General features: G+C 38.6%; 1 protein-coding gene across 6 annotated transcripts in view; it reads right to left on the minus strand.

Annotated features, from left to right (window-relative positions):
• The window catches only part of NUBPL (NUBP iron-sulfur cluster assembly factor, mitochondrial), a 179,804-nt gene that overhangs the window by 151,000 nt on the left and 5,792 nt on the right, over window positions 1-23,012 (minus strand). The window contains exons 3-4 of one of the 6 annotated variants that reach the window (XM_058540763.1): window positions 20,421-20,521; window positions 19,748-20,000 (exon numbers count right to left, since the gene is read on the minus strand). The exons of 4 other annotated variants lie outside the window; for them this stretch is intronic. In XM_058540763.1, the coding sequence (XP_058396746.1) occupies window positions 19,748-19,819 (72 nt within the window). In that variant the 5' untranslated portion in view covers window positions 19,820-20,000; window positions 20,421-20,521. Of the gene's footprint in view, window positions 1-13,004; window positions 13,224-19,747; window positions 20,001-20,420; window positions 20,522-23,012 lie in introns of those variants that run through there. One more of the 6 variants, XM_058540762.1, reaches the window with a different exon arrangement.

Here is a 23,012-nt window from a genome sequence, read left to right on the forward strand (position 1 = left end):
ACTAAGGAAGAATATACTAAATGTAAATTTAGGGTAACTGTTCTCTAACTCATAATCAACTCCAGTAATTTCCACAAACAAAGTGAGAGAATGAATTACTGGCAGCAAGCTGCACTTTACCAAAAGAAATTTAAAAGGTAGGCCAAAGGGTACTGAGGAGGAAACAACTAGCCCATATCTTCTTTAGAGCTGTTTCAGACAAAATTGCTACTGCTGCTAATTGGAAATCTCAACGCATGTTGTGCATAATGCTTTCTACCTAAAACCATACAGAAAATGGAGGGGAAAAGCAGGTTGGGGCTTTTCCCTACCTGAAGATTATCTTATAAAAGAGTATTTTTATCTTATTGTGTTGGGTGATTGGGGGCGTATGTCCATGTGCTTATGGAGGAGGACAAAGAGCAAGTAAGAAAAAAATTCCTAATAGAAGACTGGTTTGAGGATCTAGTTTAATACACTTCCACCCCTCTGATACACAATTAATCAAAAAAAAAAAAAATACTGCCTTATCTTTCATTTCAATATTTAACGTTAGGTTCCTTATTCAGTACACTGAATTATTCTTATAAAAGATACCACAGAGGTAGACACACATGTTCCAAGTCAATTATTAATACACATCAGTGGTTATCCATTAGCAAGCATAACTTGATATTTTCTATAAAATGTCTAAACCTTCAGGATTTAGATAATCTACTTAATCACAGGTGGCACCCAGACCATGAGTGAAAGAAACAATTGCATCGTATTCAAATATATACATAACTATACAACAAATTAAAAATAAAGTTCAAAAACTATTGTGGGAGATCAAAATTTGGCCACCCTGAAATATATCTCTTTACCTTGATTGTTTTCTCTGAAGGACATTTGACCTCCCCCACTAACTGCCTAAAAAATTTGACATGGTGGCTCCTTCCTGGAACAGATCTTCTATCATGATGGCTATAAAGATAATGTAAAATAGATGTTACAATGGGAGGGGCACCAAGCCCCTTTTATCAAAAACTCTGTCTCTCCCTGACCACATTATCTATAGATGACCCCGAAAAGAATTGTCCTCCTGCCCTCTGAAGTCCCAGGCCACTACCCACCCCCAACACGCTCCTCGCCTTTAGCTGCAATACTTAAGCAAGCAGCTTAGACAGAGGGATGAGTTGCTCATTTCTGAGTTTCTCCCATGTATACATGTTATTAAACTTGGTATTATTTTCTCCTGCTAACCTGTCTCGTTGATTATTTGGCCAGCCATAAGAACCTTAAGGAAAAGGGCAGAGGGAGATTCTCCCTCTTCCCCCGACACTATGAAAAACCCTCAAGGTACCATTATGATCATTACTTACACAATGATTATAAAAATATCATTACCTAAACCCAGGTAAGTTATATTTATGTAATTAATTTCAGTTAAATAGCTACTGCAACATATGGTATACTTTTAAATATCTCAGTTACCCCTCGATGCAATATTTTAAAGCAAGGATCAATAATAGGCTTTTTTCAAAATATTAATACCTTTCTCAAAATTCAATAGAATTTCTATTAATTCTACTGCCAAGTGGCAAAAAGGTTTTGATAAATGAAAATCAATGTTACTTAATACCATACGAATCACATAAGTTATCACCATTTTTAGGATTTTTTTAGATAACTAACATATTAAAGGCATAGTAGAATGCATGGGGAAGCAATCTAGGATTTGCATCACTAAAGAGAAGGATGATTGTGGATAAGTTACTAACCTCACCAAACCTGTTTTCTTACCCATAAAATAATCATTTAGAAGACACCTACCTTACAGGACTTTTGTGAGATTATAGAGCAAACTTAAAGAATAGCTAACAGTTATACTATACTATATGCCAGGCACTTCCTAAACACTTTAAGTATGATAGCTTATTTACTCCTCACAACAACCTTATGAGGTAGGTGTAAACTAACAGTCACTGAAGAAACCAAGGCACAGAAGGTTAGTAATTTTCCTAAAGTCAGGCAGCTGTAAGAGCAGGAACTAGGACAGGAAGCCAGGCAACATGCCTTCAGAGTCCACAGGTAACCACTACAACACGTGGCCTCTCTGCCATGAGACAAACTACAAATTCCTAGCACAACATAAATACTCAGTGTTAGTGTCTTTTCTCCCTTCCAACAAGACCTCTTTATACACTGAAACAGGAAAAATAGCAGCAGAACATAATGAATTTTTTGTCTTGCTGCCTAGTCCATTGTAATCAATAGGTGATTTCCTTTTGGCCCAGAAAAAACCTTCTAGGTTTGAACATTTGAGCCTTTGTTTATTATCTTAACTGCAGTTTTGGCTGTGTCTATTTTGTGTAATCTATATAAGTGTATAACTTAAAAATAGGCTAATATACCAAAAACCCTAACACCAATTTCTGTGAAATACGTTACTTAATATTTAGTAGAGGCTATTTTTCACGTTAATCTCATATAAAAGCTTAAACTAGACATGATTCTTGCTCTTATAAAACAGAAAACAGACAATATCAATTCAGATAGAAGTAATAAGTGCACATTAAGGATCATTTTGTAGCTGTATAGAAATCTGTGTTTCTTTGCTAAATCAAACGCACAGTCCTTACTACAGGCAAACATACATTAAAAGAGCCAGTTACTGAATCCTTACTACGTGTCAGTCATTATGCCAGACATCTGTTACATATCTATCTCTATAGATAGCTCTGTAAAATACTATTATTATTATTATTATTATTATTATACATTTCTTGAGCTCTGAGAGGTCAAGTGCCTTGCCCATGTTCACACAGCTAATAAGTGAAGAGTTGGGATTCAAATTCAGGTTTGCCTGAAACCGACATCCACGCTTTTCCTAACAAATATACTCAGAGCTAGCTGTGTATCAGAATTACCTGAATCTGAATCACCTGGGAGCTTGCTCACAAAATTGATGGTCAAATCCCAGACCTAAAAATAATAAATTCCCAGAGATTCTGATTTATTTAACAAGCTCCCCAGGTGATTCTTATGCAGCAAGCTGGCACTGGTCCTAGGAGCAGCACTTAAAAACCACCACCGTACTTCCTCCAACTGCCTCCTCCATGTTCCATTAGGTTTAGGGATTAGAAGGTGAGATCATAGAGTCCTGGACATGGAGCTTTAGATTAAATAAGTGTTATTAACAGATTAAGAACCCAATTCAATTCTACATTGCAAAATACATTTTGGTAAATGACATCGTCATCTTTTCATTCACCACCAAAACCTGGAGTCATCTTTAATTTCTCCTCCCCTTCTAATCTTTCTGTTAAATCTGTCTCTTCCTTTGCCTTTTTACTACTAGCTAGAGGATGTGAGCATCTGCAGACATTACTGGTTGCTACCAACCGAGAACTCCTACCTCCACCCCTTCTTTTCACAGGCAGAGCTCAGCTCCCACTATAAAGGTGGAAAATGTCAGATGCCCCACTTTCCCAGCCTCCTTTGCAGCCAAGTCACAGTCATGAGATCCAGTCCTGGTCAGTGAAGGTAGGGAGTGCCTGACGAAAGTTTTCTTCCCTAACAAAAAACAAAAGAGAGCACACCCTTTTTCTTCCTCTTCATGATTGTGCCCACAAGGATTAAGCCAAGAGAAATGCAGAAATGCCTCCCCAGAGCCCTGATATAGTTGGGCTGCTTGTTAACCAACTCTTTAACTTCTGGATTTCTTGTTATGTGAAATAATAAACCCCTATTTTTAAGCCAATTTTAGTTGATAAGTCAACTCTTCCTCTGGCTATTGCAATGGCCTCCCTCATCTCCAATCTGTCTCTAATTTGTTCTTCAACACCTCTATAAATCTTACCTATGAACAGTACAAATTTTATCATGAACTGTACATCAGTAGAAAACTTAGTAATGTATCCCACTGATGACAGGACAAAATCCAAACTCCTTTATATGTCATATGCATCCAGTCTATCTTTAGCTGGATTCCCCACAGGTCCCCTTGTCCCAATATACCATCCACTATAGCCATACAGACTCCTTCTCATTCCAAACACCTTATAATTTCCCACTACCATAACTTTGCTCACACAGTTTCTTCAACTTAGAATTCTCTTCATTTCTGCTCTTTTTCTACCTGCCAAAATTCTACCTAGCCTTCAAATTACTGCCTCTGCTTAAAATTGGAATTAATTAATGGTATTAACATACTCTGTTTACATCCACCAACTGCTGCACTTGCCACATTCTTCCTTACATGTAAATGAATATGCGCATCTCTCCCCGACAAGGCTGGAGGCTTTGTGAAGGTAGCGCCGGTGAGTAAACACAGTGGCTGGTACAAGAGGGTCCTTGGATTGTTCAATTGAATTTGTCCATAATCACTTAGACATTCTCAACTATGTTGTTTAGGAGCCAAAAGGGACAAAGATTGTATTTTATTTTATTTTGTGTGTGTGTGTGTGTGTGTGTGTGTGTGTGTGTGTGTGTGTGTGAGAGAGAGAGAGGAAGATCAGCCCTGAGCTAACATCCATGCTAATCCTCCTCTTTTTGCTGAGGAAGACGGGCTCTGAGCTAACATCTATTGCCAATCCTGCTCCTTTTTTTTTTCCCCCAAAGCCCCAGTAGATAGTGGTACATCATAGTTGCACATCCTTCTAGTTGCTGTATGTGGGACACGGCCTCAGCATGGCTGGAGAAGCAGTGCATTGGTGCGTGCCCGGGATCTGAACCCCGGCCGCCAGTAGCGGAGTGCACGCACTTAACCGCTAAGCCACGGGGCCGGCCCCAAAGATTGTATTTTAAAGGTAAAGAAAAACTATGACAAAAATATTTGGGGTATTTGCGAAAATTATTTTTGTGGAATCTCAAAACCTTTTTGAACTTAAGGGAGAAAATAAAATGTTTTAACTGTTATTTGCTAAATGAGAACCAGAAAGACAATGTAAAGCCTTAGAAAATGCTTAAAATACTTACTTATATATGCCAATTCATCTCTACTTTATTATAATTAAAATAACTTCTTAAATTCTATGCCACGGCCAGCCTGCTGGTGTAGTGGTTAAGTTCGTGCACTCCGCTTGGCAGCCCAGGGTTCGCAGGTTGGAATCCTGGGCGCAGACCCACACACGACTCATCAAGCCATGCTGTGGTGGCATCCCACATATGAAATGAGGAAGATGGGCACAAAGGTTAGCTCAGGGCTAATCTTCCTCAATGGATATTAGTGCAGGGGCAATCTTCCTCACCGAAAAAAAACAAAATCTATGCCAGCCAGTAAACTGCCCAGCTTTCATCTCATTATCATTCTAGTCCAACAGAAACACTGCTGGGAAATGCAATTCAAAACCACAATGAGAAACCACTTCACACCCATAAGGGTGACTACAATCAACAAGACAGAAAATTAAATATTGGAAAGGATGTGGAAAAATTGGAATCTTCATATACTGCTGGTAGGAATGTAAAATAGTACAACACTTTGGAAAATAGTTTGGTAGTTCCTCAGGTTAAACAGAGTTGTCACATGACCCAGCAATTCTACTGCTAGATATATCCTCAAAAGAACTGAAGGGCCAGCCCCATGGTGTAGCAGTTCAGTGCGCACGCTCCGCTGCTGGCGGCCCGGGTTTCGATCCCAGGTGCGCACTGATGCACCGCGTTGTCAAGCCATGCTATGGCGGCGTCCCATATAAAGTGGAGGAAGATCTGCCAGATGTTAGCCCAGGGCCAGTCTTCCCCAGCAAAAGAGGAGGATTGGCAGATGTTAGCTCAGGGCTGATCTTCCTCACAAAAAAATAAAAATAAGAAAATGAAATTAAAAAAAAAAAAGAACTGAAAATATATGTCCACATAAAAACACACACAAATATTCATAGCAGCATTATTCATAATAGCCAAAAAGCAGAAACAACCGAAATCCAAAATGTCCATCAACTGACGAAACGGATAAATAAAATGTGGTCTATCCATACAATAGACTATTACTCAGCAATAAAAAGAAATGAAGAACTGAAACATGCTATGACATAGATGAACCTTGAAAATATTATGCTAAGTTACAGAAGCCAGTCACAAAAGACCATATATTATATGATTCTGTTTATATGAAATGTCCAAAATAGGCAGATGGATAGGGACAAAAAGTAAATTTGTGGTTGCCTAGGGCTGGGGTACATGGGGAGATTGAGGGATGATGGCTAAGGGATGCAAGGTTTCTCTCTAGGGTAATGAAAACGCTCTAAAATTGATGGTCATGGATGCCCAATTCTGTGAATATATTAAGAGACATCGAATTGTACACTTCAAATACATGAACTGTATAGTATGAGAATTATATCTCAATAAAACCATGAAAAAAAACTGCTAGGATGGGGCTAGCCCTGTGACCTAATGGTTGGCACACTCTGCTTCAGCAGCCCAGGTTCGGTTCTGGGGCGTGGACCTATACTACTCGTAGGCAGTCATGCTGTGGCAGTGACCCACACACAAAATAGAAGAAGACTGGCACAGACGTTAGCTCAGGGTGAATCTTCCTCAGCAAAAAAAAAGAAAAAGAAAAGAAAACTGCTAGGAATCCAGTCAATTATAACAATTAGCAAGCCTTAAGCAAAGACGTAGATTACTTATTAGTAGGTAAAACAGTATAGACTAAAAAGTATTGTGCTTTTCTATCTTGACCAAAAGTTGACTGGAAAAATTCAACACATTTGCTGAATTTTCACAATCAGGGGCAAGTCTACTGTATACCAAACTTGAAAATATGCATATTATTTTTCAAATGCATTGGGAAAATGTATCTGACATCAACTCAGTTGTACAATCAAGAAGCCTGGAATGGAGGTCATCCCTAACTCCTTCCTCTCCTCTCTCATATCCAACCCAGCATCAAGACCTACCAACTTTACCTCCTCCTCCACTTCCACCGCCATCACCTAGTCCAAGACATCACCATGCTCTCCTGCTTAGGTCACTGTAACAGCCTACACTGGTCTCCTGTGCCCACTTCTAACAGGCCCTCCATTCTCCATGCAACAGTGAAGTAATTTTTAAGCAGATGTGATCATGTCTATCCCCTGCTTAAAATTGCTTCCCATTGCCCTTAGGATAAATTCTAAAATCCTTGACACGGTCTCCAGGGCTGCTACTCTCCCTTTCACACTGTCACCTCATTGGCCTTCTTTCGGTTCCTCCACCTCCCCACGCTCCCTTCCACTCAGCATTTTCTGGCACAAAGGTCCTTGCTTTCCAGGAGTTTTCATTCTAATCGGCGTGGGGTAAGACATGGAGGAAGAGGATAAGTAAATAAGAATTTGGGGTGATAATAATTATTGCCATGAAAAAAAATCAAACAGAGTAACGTAATGTGACAGAAATAACACTGGTTGTAGGAAGGCAGATGTGACTACTCGCTTGCGGAAGTCTTCCCTCAACCCTCAGATTAGGATCAGTATCCTGTTATACGCTCTCCTGACAACAAGATTTCTCCTTTGTGGCACTTATCACAGATGTAAATAAACAACTTGGATTGTCTTATTCACCACTCTATCCAAAATTCCTACCACAGTGTCTGACATATAGCAGATAGTTAACAAACACACTTTAGACGAATGCCTTGGGTTCCCCAGTTTCACAAACTGAATCACAAAACCACAGGCTATGCGATGTAATCAGCTAACCTGTGCAACTCTGCCAGAGTCAAAACCAAGAGAAACAGGAGAGGTTGTCTGTCCCACCCCTGCTCCAGGAGCCTCAGCAATTCCCGCTCTGCCACCTTTGATTTACTACTGCCTATGTCATATTTCCTGCAATGTTTCAGAAGACACGCATTTAAACAACAGCTGGGTTCCATCTTCTCTATCTAATCCTGTATAAAAATAAAACATCATTTATATTATCACAATCATTTCCATGGCAAATATGAAAATGTCAGAGCCCTAACTCAAGGGCTACAAGGAGAAGTAGCAGCTTTGCAGGGCATTTTGTCAAAGGCAGATGTTAGCTACTCAAGTTCCATTTATAGGACTTGTTTCCAAGCAAGTCTATTCTTTCCCGACTTCAATTTCCTCCTTTAAAAATCACATTTGGTAGATACTCTAGATTTGCAAATTTCCCTTTTTCTTTTGATTACTTATAATATCCTTAAGTAACATGAAATCAAATCCCTTTTTTCTCCATTATAAAAACAATTTCTACTACCAGACTACTCTTGCAAAGATTTGATGCTCAAAACACGTATTACTTACAATGGGGAAAATTCTTTTAAAAGAATTGATATTCACAATTCATATTACAAATGTAACCATTGTAAAGACAAAACTGGGAGCTAATTAAACTGAGCAATTCTCATTAAATGGAGAAAAACAAGTAATATTAAGATTCGTCTTTTAAGTACCTGGTCAAATGCCTATGAACCACAGTGTCTAAGGAAAGTTCTACCCCAGTATTGTTGCAAACACCCCTCTTACTCCAAATATGTCCTCCACCCCACCTCACACCACCAGAGTGGTCTGATCCTTCTTTTAAAACTTAATCCTTTGGAAAAGAAACGAGACCAGTAGTATAACTAAAAAGCCTCTCCGGTAAAAAAGACAAAAAAAAAGTACACAAATTTTCCCCAAAACATCCTTCCCCTGGATGAATGCCACCCTCAGTCATGCACAGCTGGTGTTTGCTCACTAAAATACTCTGTTCATAAACAAGCCCCCTCTATCCTATTATCACTGGCATCTATTAATTTTCAAATTGTCTCTACCAAGATAAAATTTCTATGCTATGTAGCTTTTGGAAATAACCATTCTATTCAGTACCCAATTCATCCTGACACAAATTTTTTTTTAATTCCTCAGAGAACTCCTAAAAAAAGTTTACCACTATTTTAAGCCAAAGAAAGTAAGGGAATTGGCTAATAAAATAACAAGCAGACAACTGCTTAAAACCAATGTGCTATACCAATTAGAATATTTAAAACCAATGTCAATTTTTTAAACTCTCTATAGGTTTAGCAACTTAGATAAGTCTTGGAATATACGTATTCCTTTATCACAAACTTACAAGGTACTGCTGGTTAAAAGACTACTGTTAGTCAAAGCTACCCTTACTTCCCAGGTGATCTTATTTAGTTCTACAGCCTTAAATACCACCTATACACTGATGACACTCAAATTTAAATCTCCAACCCCAATTTCTCCTCTGAGCTCTGGACTTACCAATATATCCACTCAGGCGTCTATTAAGCATTTTAAACTTAACATGTGATCTTAAACTCCCCCAACCTCTCCTTCAGAAGTCTTCTCCATCTCAGGAAATACCATTACCATTCATACAGTTGCTCAAACCAAAACCAAGGAACCTAAAAAGAAATAAAATTCTGATACATGCTACAACATGGCTGAATCTTGAAAACGTTATACTAAGTGAAATAAGCCAGGCACAAAAGCACAAATATTGTATGATTCCACTTACACAAGGTACCTAGAATAGCCAAATGCATAGAGAATGAAAGTAGAATGGTGGTTGCCATGGGCTGGGGATAGAGGGAAATGGGGAGTTACTGTTTAACGGATATAGAGTTTCAGTTTGGGATGGATAGTGGTGATGGTTGTACAACAGTGTGAATGTACTTAATGCCACTGAATTATACACTTAAAAATGGTTAAATTTCATGTTATGTAAATTATTTTACTATACTAAAAAAAAAAAAAAAAAACAAAGGAACTATCTCTTTCCTTCACCATCTATATCTAACTCATGAGCAAGTCCTCCTGACTCTATCTTCAAAGTACTTTTGGAACCTAAGTACTTATCACTACCTCCACTGCTAAGGTAGGTGACAGTCCAAGCTATCATCTTTCGCCTAAACTCCTGCATTAGCTACTAGCAAGTCTCCCTGCTTCCATTCTTATTCCCCTACAGTCTATGCTCTACAATGCAGCCGCATTCTTTTAAGGAGTAAATTAGATCATGTCACTGGCCTGATCAAAAATCCACCACATCATACCCAGAAAAAAGTCCAAATTTCCACCATGGCTTATAAGGCTCTGTACAACATGCTATTGCCTAACTCTCCCCTGGTCCACTCTAGTCACAATGACCTTTCTGCTGTTCTTATACAATCCAAGGTAGTCAACCTCAGGGCTTTTGCTCTTCCTGTGGCCCAGTTTCTCAATCCATTTAATATCTGCTCAGATGTCTTCAGAGAGCCCCTTCCTGACAACCCTACCCAAAACAGCACCTCCCATCACTATTTCCTTACACTGCTTTATTATCTTTCATAACTCTTATTACTACCTAAAAGTATATGTTTACTTATTATATCTCTTCCACTAGACCGTAAACTCCTTAAAAACAGAAACTTGGACTTTTTTACCACTGTATCTCCAGGACCCAAAAAAGTGCCCCACCTAGCACACAGTAAGTACTCAGTAAATACTTGAACAAATGAATGAAAATATCTCTATTTGTAGAAGCACTGAGTATCACACCCTCCACTTTCATTTTATACTAATAGACTTTACTGGACATTAAAGGAAATCATGTTCTGTGAAAGAACCAAGAGGAAGCCTCAATCATCCAAGTTGCCATTTCGTCTTTTCAATCAGAGTCAGACCTTGAAAATGGAACAATGCAATCAGTGTGGCTCACAACACAAACTCTTCTATCAATGTGAACTTCACCTCAATTTTTAAAATTAACTAATTAAGAAAAAAGACTCTTCTATCAGCACCAGGTAAGTCCCAAGATAGTTTCTGTCGGATCTTCCTCCTCTGTTCACCAGCCCCGCCCCGAGTAAGGAAACAGGAGAGACTGTCAATGTTCAGGCTTCTGAAGATTACTGTAAATATACAGCCTTCCTTAACTTTAGCTACAGACTGGTCATTCAGAAGATGTACTATTAGATGTCTATAATATCTGAATACTTAATTACCTTAATTGCTCACAGATGCTTTTAACTTTTATGTCTCTGACACCATAACTTAAATCACATTTCACTTGGCAATGCTATCATAAAATAATACCCACGCCTTAATTTCTGTGACAAGTCCCTCTCCATCAATCACTAAGCAGGTAAATGGAAATTTAGTATTTGTTATTCCGTTGCATATATAAGCACAGAGGCCAAGAGACAGAATCACAAACCAATGGAATTATGCCCATCCAAAATGAGAATTTTCATTAATGTTTCTTGGCCAAAATACTCTTCAGCTGCATAGAATGTTTTAAACAGCCTAACAGAAATATGATACAGACACCCTCCTCTCCCTTAAACAAGCTGTATTTTTAATCATTTTTAAACAAAATACATATGTGGAGAATAAGATTAGATATGTTGGTCATCTTTTATTTAAGCCGCTCCAAACAGCCCAAAGGATAGGACTAGATAGATCCTTGGTCAGTTTCCATGGTGACTGGCAAAGAGCCCCATCACACTCCAGATAACATTCCAGCACAAATTTGAGAGCAAAGGCTGTTCCAGGGTTTGGAGAAAGCTTAACCGTCTTGTTCTGTTGAGGAAAAATCTAAACAGAGAGCAACGCTATCTCCATGCAGGGGATCTAGATTGCCTTCAAAGACTACCTGAGTACCTTCCTACCTTAATTTAAGAATGTTACATTGTTTAAGAGCCACAGGCAGTAAACCAACTTGTCATTTATTGCTCTTAGAAAATCCTAGCTGGTTATCTGTCCTGACAGTAATAAAATCATCTTTTAAAGCAACAGTAGGATAGATTCTTCCTTCCAGCTCAGCTGGAAAATAGGTGGTTGTACTTTATCATTCACTGAAGTAGAACACGCTGCCTGCTCTCTTTAAGTGGCCATTTAAGATTGTTACAGAAGCACAAAGGAGACTTACATCCCTTTGGAAGACAAGAGAAGAGAGAGACCTTCCAAAGAAGCTTCTGAAGAATAACAGCTAAAGAACTATTTAAAACAGCAATCCATTTTCTCTAAAATTGGTTGATGTGGTTAATTTGGCAAAGCATTTGAGAGATGAAGGAGGAAGCAAGAACATGGTGAGCAGTTCAAGCTCATAATGATTGTCTTATTACACCGACAATAAAGAGTCTTTAAAAGTTTTTCCCTTTCATCTGAACGCTCATTGACCCATTTCTGCGCAGCAGCACTGACCCCAGCCCTTTCACACAGTGCAACTGCCAAAAGCGAACCAGCATGCGCTCCTGACCAAAATGAAACAGGCTGGAAGGAAATCTGTAATGTGAAATATTTCAAGGCCAAAATTAAAGCTTTAAATGCCACAACTGAAAACAATACTGTTCTGATTTCAACTTTATTCTCATAGCCTTTAATCTTATCAAAGCTTGTTTTAAATCTGATACTTGCCCACTTCCCTAAATTTTCTGGAACACAAGAATAATATTTCAAATAAACGTTTGGGTTTTGTTGTATATGTTTTAACTGAAATAAAAACATTGACGCACAAAATGTAAACTCTCTTATTTGAAAGCTTCTCTAAGCACAATACTCTCAAGGCAAAAATGACTCCTCGGTAATTTTATAGACATTTTAGAAAGCCCAGTAACTCATTCAAACCTTCGGAGAATTCCACCAAACCATTTACTAGCAAGCATTTACTGAGTCCGTCACTATGGGCAAGGCAATTGTGGCAGATGATTTAAAACGCAGTCCCTGACCTCGTGGAAGCTATGGTCACTCTAACGGCAGGAGATAAACATATGAACCAACAGAGGAAGAAGTGACATTATTTGAAGTCACTAAGAAGGCTTCAGAGGAAGTGACAGCCAACATGAGACCGGAAAGATGAAAGGAACTGGGTGAAGAAGGCAAGGAAGACAGTCAAGGGAAAGGAGCAGTTGAAGCAAAGTCAAGGGCACAGTGGAAATTCAGGTAGAACCAAACTTTAAGAAATAAGCTAAGCAATTTGGGCAGAGACCTGTATGCAGTAAGAACTATCTTACAATCAATATGAGGAATCACTATTTAATTCAAGGTGGGAGAGATTATAGAGACCAATTAAGAGGTTACAGAAAACTCTCAAGTGAAAGGTGATAAAATTCTTACCTAGGTTCATGATAATGGAGAAATGGAGATATTTCTCGAATTAAAAAGGCCAGTACTGGGGCCAGCCCGGTGGCGTAGTGATTGGGTTCGCGTGCTCCGCTTCGGCGGCCTGGGGTTCACAGGCTCAAATCTCGGGTGCAGATATACGCAGCGCTTATTGAGCCATGCTGCAGCGGCCTCCCATATAAAGTAGAGGAAGGTGGGCACGATGTTAGCCCAGGGCCAGTCTTCCTCGGCAAAAAGAGGAGGATTAGCAACAGATGTCCACTCAGGGATGATCTTCCTCACAAAAAAATAAAAAGAAAGAAAAGGCCAGCACTTAGTGACTGCTACATAAAAGTGGAGTGGGATTGGAGAAATGAAAGACAAGAACGATATCAAGCTTTCTAAGCCAGACACAGTAGATCTGCTGTGGTCGTTTTAAAACATGGCCACATATTTTTTGATACCCCTTCCAACGTGAAGTGAGGTCAATGTCTCCTCCCCTTGAATCTGAAAAGGCACATGAGTACTTCAATCCAGAATTTAGTCTGACTACCAAAGCTAGGTCACAAAAGGCCACACAGCTTCCTCCTTATTCACTGGGACACTAACCCTTGAAGCCCTGAGCCACCATGTAAGAAGTCTAACTACACTGAGGATGCCATGCTGTGAGGAAGCCCATGTGCCATAGAGAGGCCATGTAAAGGGACTCCCATCAACAATCCCAGCTGGGCTCAGCCTTCAAATGATCCCAGTTCAGACTAAGCATGTGAGTGAAGAGCCTCCAGATAATTCCAGTCCTTAGCCATTTGAGTCTTCCCTGGTAAAGCCCCAAACACCACAGAACAAAGATAAGCAATCCCTGCTGTGCTCTGTCCAAATTCCTGTCCCATAGAATCTGTGAGCGTAATAAAATGGTTGTCGCTTTACATCACTAAGTTTAAGTAGCTGGCTACACACTGATAGATAACTGAAATGGGTAATGGTAATATATAAGTGAATTACTAAGGAATACAGAAACAGGAGGTTTTGGAGAGGAAGGAAATTATGGTGGTTCCATTTCAATCATTTAAATCTGAAATATCTGTAGAACACCAAGGAAGATGTTGAGTAAACTACTGAAAATAAGCATCTGGATTTTAAAAAGAGACACTGAAGAAGCAGCATATGAAGACAAAGGGAGGACATATAAGTCTGAGAGAGAAGAATAAGAAGGTATAGGAATGGAAAATATGAAAAGTTAGAGAGGAAACTGAAATGGTCAGAGAAAGAGAGAAGAATCAAGACAGACTGACGCTGTGAAAGCCAGACAAACGGAGATTCTCTCAGGTGTCAGCACCTGTGGTCAGCAGTATCAAACGCAGCAGGAAGTCAAGCAGAATCAGGAGAGAAAGGAAACAAATATATTTGGCAGACAGTCAGTAACTATGAGAAGAAATTCAATAGCATAGTGATAAGAGGTCAAATTACACAAGTTGAGAAATAAATGAGAATTGCATAACTGACACAGCCAGTAGAGACTACCCTCTCAAGTATGTCTGTGATGGGAAAGCAAGGGAGGGCAGACGCTTGAGGGGAGCCAGGGCTTAAAGATCTGCTGCTTCATTCACTCACCCAACAAATACACATTTATATTTTTCAATGTGTATGAGTAAGATGAGTAGATCTATAGACCAAGGGGAAGGAATTAGTAAAGAGAAACTAAAGATAACCAAAAGGAATTTATCAAAGTCCTCAAAAATGCAGGAAATGAAGGATCAAGAGTCCAGATAGAGCGGGCCAGCCCTGTGGCATAGTGGTTAAGTGCACGCCCTCCGCTTCGGCAGCAACCCAGGGTTCATGGGTTCGGATCCCAGGTGCAGATCTACACATTGCTCCTCAAGCCATGCTGCGGAGGCATCCCACATACAAAATAGAGGAAGACTGGCACAGATATGAGCTTGGGGACAATCTTCCTCAAGCAAAAAGAGGACTGGCAACAGATGTTAGCTCAGGGCCAATCTTCCTCACCAAAAAAATAAAAAAAAAAAGAGTCCAAGTAGAGGTCTCAGGTCTGATATCTCTCTCCCTGAGGTGGGAGGAGAAGGAGGGCATGATGACTATACAGAAAGATACACTTGTTAGGGGGAGAGAATAGTAAATAAGTCACCAATGAAAAGTTTATTTTTCATGTGGAATAAGAGGCAAGACCATGTACTAGGAGTGAAGAAACCAGAATAGGACAGAAGGGTTGAGAGTGGGAAAGATTTGGAAGAGCGTCTGTGGTAAAGAAGAAGAGGAGGAGACTGGAGACAAGTCAACAATCATCAAGTCACACAGAGATCCTGGATCCAACTGGAAATGACAATCTCCCAGTCACTCAGGCTATAAATTAACTAAGACGAGAACAGGGGCAGGGCTTTTTCAACTCTGTATCCCCAGGCCAGGCAGAGCACCTAGGAGATAACTGGCCCTTAATAAATGTTTGATGAATGAATGAACGAACAAACCTATATATGAAGGAATAAGAAAAAAGTAATTCATCAGAAATCTATTCATTCTTTTCATTGATTATAAACTAACAATCCCCTATGTATGTATATGCGTAGATAGCACAATTATCAAATATTTGCAAAGAAAATTCATCAACTATTATGAATATTTCCATTTCTTATCCTAAAAGAAATTCCTAGTTTTAGTAAAGATTTTTGCTCTAATTAAAAATATATTTTCTGAGTCTGTCCTCAGTAAACGTCAAAATTTGTGAATTCAAATATGCTTATAAAACACACTTCCTACCAAGAATTACCTTTGAATGGAAGAACAAAAAGAAGTAAAAAATAATTTGCAATTGTTCCTTCTGGATCTCTTGCCCCAGTTCCCCCTCTAGCTTTAAAATAACTATACTTTAAACACTAATAGTGTATGCTTCCTCCAAAATGGCTAACCACAATATTGAAACAAAATATTTTTTTCATAAGAAATGTATCTGTTGTGTATACTACCAAGCTATGATAAAAACATCAAGAACAGGTTAATTTAATACAGTGTAATCCCTTTTCAACACTAGCATTAAAGAAAAGATGAGCTTCAAACGTCATGAATTTAAACTACGTAGTATGCATCAGGATTTCCCATACGTAATTGTGAGAAACACAGTTTCATCCACATTTAATCCAAATTCACATCATAACTAATATTCCAGATTATAATACTATGTCCAGGCTGGCATTTGGAGTACTACAACAGCTAATAAGAATAGCTCTTATTAGCATTTACTCTGTGCCAGACACTCTGCTAAGTGCTTTATATGCATTATCTCCTTTAATACTCACAACCTTAAAAGGGAGATACAGGCAAAAGTTAGACAGTTTGCAAGAGGCAGAATCAAGCCCAGGTCTGTCTGACACCAAAAAGCTAGACTGTTAACTGCTATACACATAACTATTAATGAAGAAAACCACGGTATTTTAAGTGGTAGGATACAATATGTCCTGTTCCAAGATCGTTGAACTTTTCAGAAACCAAACCTTAAATCTTGAACTAAAACTCCCTAATTTTCCTAACATGATCACAAGACTTCAAAGGCTTAAGATAATCTTAATTATGTTTACAGAACCACTCATAATAATTTGTGAAAAAGAGCTGCACGTCTGGAAAGAATAAGCGTAAAGACATTATGTGATCATGGGAAAAAATAAATATTTTGAGATAAACAACAATGGAAAAAAAAAAAGAAATACAAACTCTTTGAAGATAATACTGCTTCCTTTTCCATCTTTGAGTCTAATTAAAATTCTAGTAATGATTCATTCTAGCAACAGAAAATAAGTAAAAACTTAAAATAAGTTTTGCTAAAATAGTCAAGTAAGTAAAATGCATATCAACTTTTATTTTGAAATATTACTTACAAAGAGCTTTTATTTAGCTACCAATACTAAAAAGTGATTTAGAACTTACTATGTATCAGCCATTGTGCTAAGCACTTCCCATACATTATCCCATTTAGATTTTAATTATTTCATTTGCTCAGGAAAAAAAAGCATAATTTATCATTGAGCAAACTATAGACAACTTATCCAACACTTAGAATTTGCCATATATATGAAATATATATATATTCACAACCACTCTTCACTTAACATGTTCCACCGCCATTACCAACATTTACCAAGGGCCTACTATGTACCATCACTGGACTAGGCACTGAGGATAAAAAAAAAAAACAGGAACAAGACCAAAATCATTGCCCTTAAATGGTTCACAGATGAGCACAAGAGATAAACAAGAAAACAAACCCTTTTAAAAGAATATAGAAACTGTGTTAGTCCTTTCCTCAAAGCATCATAGCAGAGGAAACAGACATAAGGGATCACCTCACAGATCTTAATAAGGCAGCGGCATTAAGGAATGAAACAAGAGAACATATTCTAGAAAACTTTAAGTAGTAGAAGCAGCAGGAACAGGTGACTGATTTGGAGGTGGGAAGGAACCACATCACTCCCATAGGACAAAGACAGTTATAGGAAAGAAGAGTTTGGTTTTACACACGGCGAGTTTGAATGCTTGTAAAGCACTTAAGTGGGCCTCTACAGTAGACAACTAGAGAGACAAGTTATCCAGGCTGGTGATGCATTTGAAATCAAGAGCACATAGGTAGTAACTGGGGCAGTGGGAAAAGATGAGATTATTGGATAAAGAGTATAAAATGAGAAGAGGGCCAAGTAGAGGCTGGAGTACACCATCGTTTAAGAAGCAGGAAAAGAACAGTGTATAGGCCACTAAGCCACAAGCCTTCTCATCCCACACCACTCTTCAAAAGACAAAGCAAAACAAAACAAAATTTTGCGTTTACATACTGTGAAACCTATCTATGCACTTAATTCATCCACGCAACAAACATTTACCGTGCATTTCCTAAGTCATAAAGCATTTTGCTAGCTGCTAAAAACAACACAGTTCTTTTTTTTTTTCTGTTTTGAGGAAGATTGGACATCCGTTGCCAATCTTCCTCTTTTTGCTGAGGAAGATGGGCCCTGAGCTAACATCTGTGCCCATCTTCCACTATTTTGTATATAGGACACCGCCACAGCATGGCTTGATGAGCAGTGCGTAGGTCCACACCTGGGATCTGAACCTGCAAACTCTGGGCCACTGAAGCAGAGCATGTGAACTTAACCACTACGCCACCGGGCCGGCCCTGACAGCATAGTTCTTAATCACAAAAATCTAGCTAAGAGAGGAACAGTACAGCAAATAGGTTAAGAGCACAGGATCTAGGTTGCCATTCAAATCTCGGCTCTGCCATTTACTTCCTGGGTTTCCTTGGGCAAAATACTTAGCCTCCTGGTGCTTCCACTTCCTTATCTACAACAAGGATCATAATAGTATCTATTCCTATGTGGCCGCTATGAAGAGTAAATGAGTTAAGAACTATGTCATGAGGACCAGTGCTTGATATAGAATAAACGCTCAATAAATGTTAGTTATATTGTTTGCTGTTATAAAAATTACCAGAATGGCTGCATGAGTGCAATAATAATACAAATAAACAGTGCTATCAGATTTCACAAGATGGAAAAAGGACTCACTTGGGGGGAATTCAGGGAGCACTTCAATAAGCTGTCCCTCAGGGCAAGGCTAGCTCACACAGTGCCTCTGTGTGAATTAGAATGCAGCCTGCAGGTACACATGATGAGGAGGATAGCCTGGATTTCTATCATCACTCAAACCCCTCGACAAGCACCTTTCTGCAGGATATAACCAACACAGCCATACATGGCAGCCTGGAAGACAGGCCATATAAGCTGAAGAAAGGTGAAGAGAATATTCTGGTAAAAATGTAGAAGAAAGGCTGTAAGCTATCAAGAATATAGTATATCCAAGCCCAAACTGGCAACAGTAGTAACCCAGATTGGCTAAAGCACAGGGACCATTTAGAAGAGCTGAAGATAAATCCAGCAAGATAGATGGGAGCCAGATCACAGAGGGTCTTGAATACCAGCAAAGGCACTCAGCAGTGACTCTATGAGCAGGAGAGTAACGTGATTCCAATAGTGCTTCAGTAAGAGTAATCTGTCATTATGTACTGAATGGACTTGAGCTTGTACAGGTAAGAGGTCACTGCAGTGGTCTGCTAGTCTGTGAGTTCCTCAAAGGCAGGGACTGTGGATCTCATTCATTTCTGAATCCTCCAAACTGACAAAGTACTTGCGACCAAGTAGGTACTCAATAACTGTCTGAGGTATAAATGAATCAATGAGCGAAAAAGAAGTAAAGTGAGCCTTAATTAGAGTGGGAATAGTGGAAATAGAAAGATACATACTAGAAAAATACTGCAGAGACAGAAACAAGGATATTTGCTGGCTGATGAAATGTGGCAAGGATAGGGCAGAATCAATAGACTGTAAAACTGATAAATACTTTACTGCATTACAGGTTTCTGTGAAAAGCAAACATAATTTTGTTCATGAAAATGCTCCATGAAAAAAAGACTGCTTTTCTCTGGAATAAAAGCTAGTCATCTTGGACAGGTACACTACTATATTTGATCTTGAATATATCTCATCATTTTAAGACATTTATCTTCTTTTTGTCTTCACTAGATTATAAAACCTTTAAGAGTACACAATGTGTCTACTCTGTTATGAAGCACAATAAAACCTTAGTAAGTGTTGCTTTAATTAACACTTTCTCACTCATAAAAGAAACTATTATTGAACCTAATTCAGCTATACACCATCAAAATACACACACACACACAGAGATACATACACACTTACACAGATATATATACACACAAAACACTGTTTTGTGAATGTAGTCTTAGCAGGCTGTGAACTCCCACAACGCATGTTTATTTTTCTTCATATTCCCAGGGTGTCTGGTAACGAGTATTAGAGGTGCTCAATAAATGTTCATTGAACTGAAATGAATTGACTCAGGAATCTCACAGGGCTTATCAATGGTTCCTGGTAGCCTTTAGGTTTTCCTCTCCCAGTCTCAGTGCTCTTCTCACTGTTCATTAAATTTACACTGTAGAAGAACGAGATCCATAATGAGGGTGGTTAATACAGAAAAAAGAAAAATCAAGAAATATGACTGTCAATATGTACGATCAGTGGTAGGCCAGTAAATGTTTAACAACCAGCTCAGGGTGGGGTGGGAAGCCCGATTTTCAGTATTTGCCAATTTCCATGGTTTAAATACTCCCACCATGGCCTATCTCTCAAGCTAACAACATGATATCAACTGGTTTGCAAAATTCCTGAAAAATTTAATAATTGGTTCTTACAAACAAGCATGAGCCAGCTCCAATACACCACTGCATGCAATATTTAGATGCACAGCACACATGACATGATCCCAAATTCTGTTCTGCAATACTACCTTCTATGCTGCCAAAAGAAGGAAAAGGCAGGGAAAATCCACACCCTATTCCTGTAAAGCCTTTACCTCAATCTACAAAGTAGTCTTCTTTTCAACTGGGCATATGATCCAGCCCAGAAATCCTTTTGCCTAGGCCAGTGACATCCAAACATTTCTGATGGTGTACCCTAATCAGCAAAAAATGTTTAAGCATACATCATCAATATATGTTAATATATTTATTTATAAATTATATTAGAGCTACTATACTAATATAGTATAAATTATAAGGCATACACAAAAAACAAATTTTAAAAGTAAGATAAAAATTAATACAAATGAAAAATAAAAATTTCCCTCCCACATCCCAATGGACCATCTTCCATACCCCCTGGGGGTTTACACAATCCAGTTTAGAGATTACTAAAGCCAACATTAAAAGTAAAATGAATAACTTCCTGGACCTGTTTCCCCTAGGCCTACAACTTAATCTTATTAGATCTTCCCACTCCAATGCTGAAAAAGGGCAAGCACCAACCCACAGAAAAGACAGGAGAAAAGAGTTAGCGAGGTCTTGAGCAAAGTTGGCCTAAGGAGAAGCAGGTTAGAGACTCCTCTTAGAATACAAGCTCCACGGAATTAAGACTCCATGGGAATGAATCACGAGAGAGGCTCCAAAGACATCATCCTACCCAGAGTTTTCCACTCCATAAAGCAACATACCCTAGTACCTACCATGTCCCAATAATGTCCCTGGACCTAAGCCATCTGCATCAGTTCAGGCAAACACAAGGGCTGGGAGGAACCTTGAGTTTCCCCTAAAGACCAAATACATACTCTAAATAAGTGTAATATTAATAAAATCTTAAGTTGGGAAATATAGAGTACAAGACTATGCCAGATACATAGACATCATACAGAACAGATACAGCTCTTCTTTTCTATATGCAGGCAGTCCCCTGGCAGATCACAGTTTAAGATAAACATGCTGCTCTCTAATCAAAAACACTATTACTCTATAATTAACAAGACAGGAAACAATATGTGTTGGAGAGGATGTGGAGAAAAGGGAACTCTCATACACTGCTGGTGGGAGTGCAAACTGGTGCAGCCACTATGGAAAACAGTATGGAGATTCCTCAAAAAATCAAGGATAGAACTACCATATGATCCAGCTATTCCACTGCTGGGTATTTATCCAAAGAACTTGAAAACACCAATTTGCAAAGATACATGAACCCTGTGTTCATTGCAGCGTTATTCACAATAGCCAAGACTTGGAAGCAACCTAAGTGCCCATCAAGGGACGAATGGATAAAGAAGCTGTGGTATATATACACAATGGAATACTACTCAGCCATAAGAAACGATGAAATCCAGCCATTTGTGACAACATGGATGGACACTGAGGGTATAATGCAAAGTGAAATAAGTCAGAGGGAGAAAGTCAAATACCGTATGATTTCCTTCATTAAGTAGTAGATAATAACAACAATAAACAAACACATAGGGACAGAGAGTGGACTGGTGGTTACCAGAGGGGAAGGGGGGAGGGAGGAGGGTGAAAGGGATAATTCGGCACATGTGTGTGGTGATGGGTTGTAATTAGTATTTTGGTGGTGAACATGATGTAGTCCATGCAGAAATAGAAGTACAATGATGTACACCTGAAATTTTTACAATGTTATAAACCAATGTTACTGCAATAAACAAAAAATTTAAAAAAAAAAAAAAAACACTATTACTCAAGGATACAAGCTATATAAAACTGATTTTTCTTAAGTACACATAAATTAACTAAAGAGGACAAGACAGTAGCCAATCATAAAAATACTGTATTATGTCACACTATCTTTGAGAATCACAATGTGCTGCTCGAGTTTCCTGGCTTTCTTCTTCTTAATTTCTATACTAACTTGGCTAAAAAAATATCAAAAAAGAAAAACAAAAAACACCTTCATCGGGTTCACAGAACACTGAAGCCCGTCCTAAGGAAGATTTTACAAACACGTTCAAAAACACTTAAGGAAACTACATGCCTTCTGAAGAAGTGGCCCAGGGAAAGTTGTATTGCTTTTCCTTTCTTGTTGCCAATTTCCCTGTCATCCATATAAAGCATTAAAGATGAAGCTGCCTTCATCCCTGCTCCCTGACAGAAAAAAAAAACAGAAACAGAAAAAAAGAAATTTCTAAGCCACCCTCTCATCAAGACTAGCAACATTTAACATGAAGGCATCAACCCCTTTTTAACTATTCTTTTCATCCTTTGATTCCTTATTACATAGTTGCTTCACGTGGTCTTAAGACTTAAAGCTTTGGCTGAAATGATAACCAAATTAAAAGATCCCCACACCTACCAATTTATCTACCTTCCCATCTGTTGAATCTTCCCTGTTTCTTCCCTTCTTTAAGGAAGATGGTGTCCCTTCTCCAGGGTAACTAAGTGCCCTAATAAAAATTATTTAAAAAAATATATTACTGGCTCTTACTTCAGTAAGGCTGTCTAAACATAAATGATTATCTCTCTTTTCTTCCAAATTCCCATTGAAACAAGAGAAAAAATAGTTTACATCTAAATTAAAAAACATAATCACACTAGAAAACAAAAAAGAGTGCCATTAGCAGATTAGAGTTTAAGAAAACTCTAGATCCATGGTTCTCAAACTGTAGCTTGCATCA

Source organism: Diceros bicornis, chromosome 5 (assembly GCF_020826845.1).
Source record: "Diceros bicornis minor isolate mBicDic1 chromosome 5, mDicBic1.mat.cur, whole genome shotgun sequence".
Lineage (NCBI taxonomy): Eukaryota > Metazoa > Chordata > Mammalia > Perissodactyla > Rhinocerotidae > Diceros > Diceros bicornis.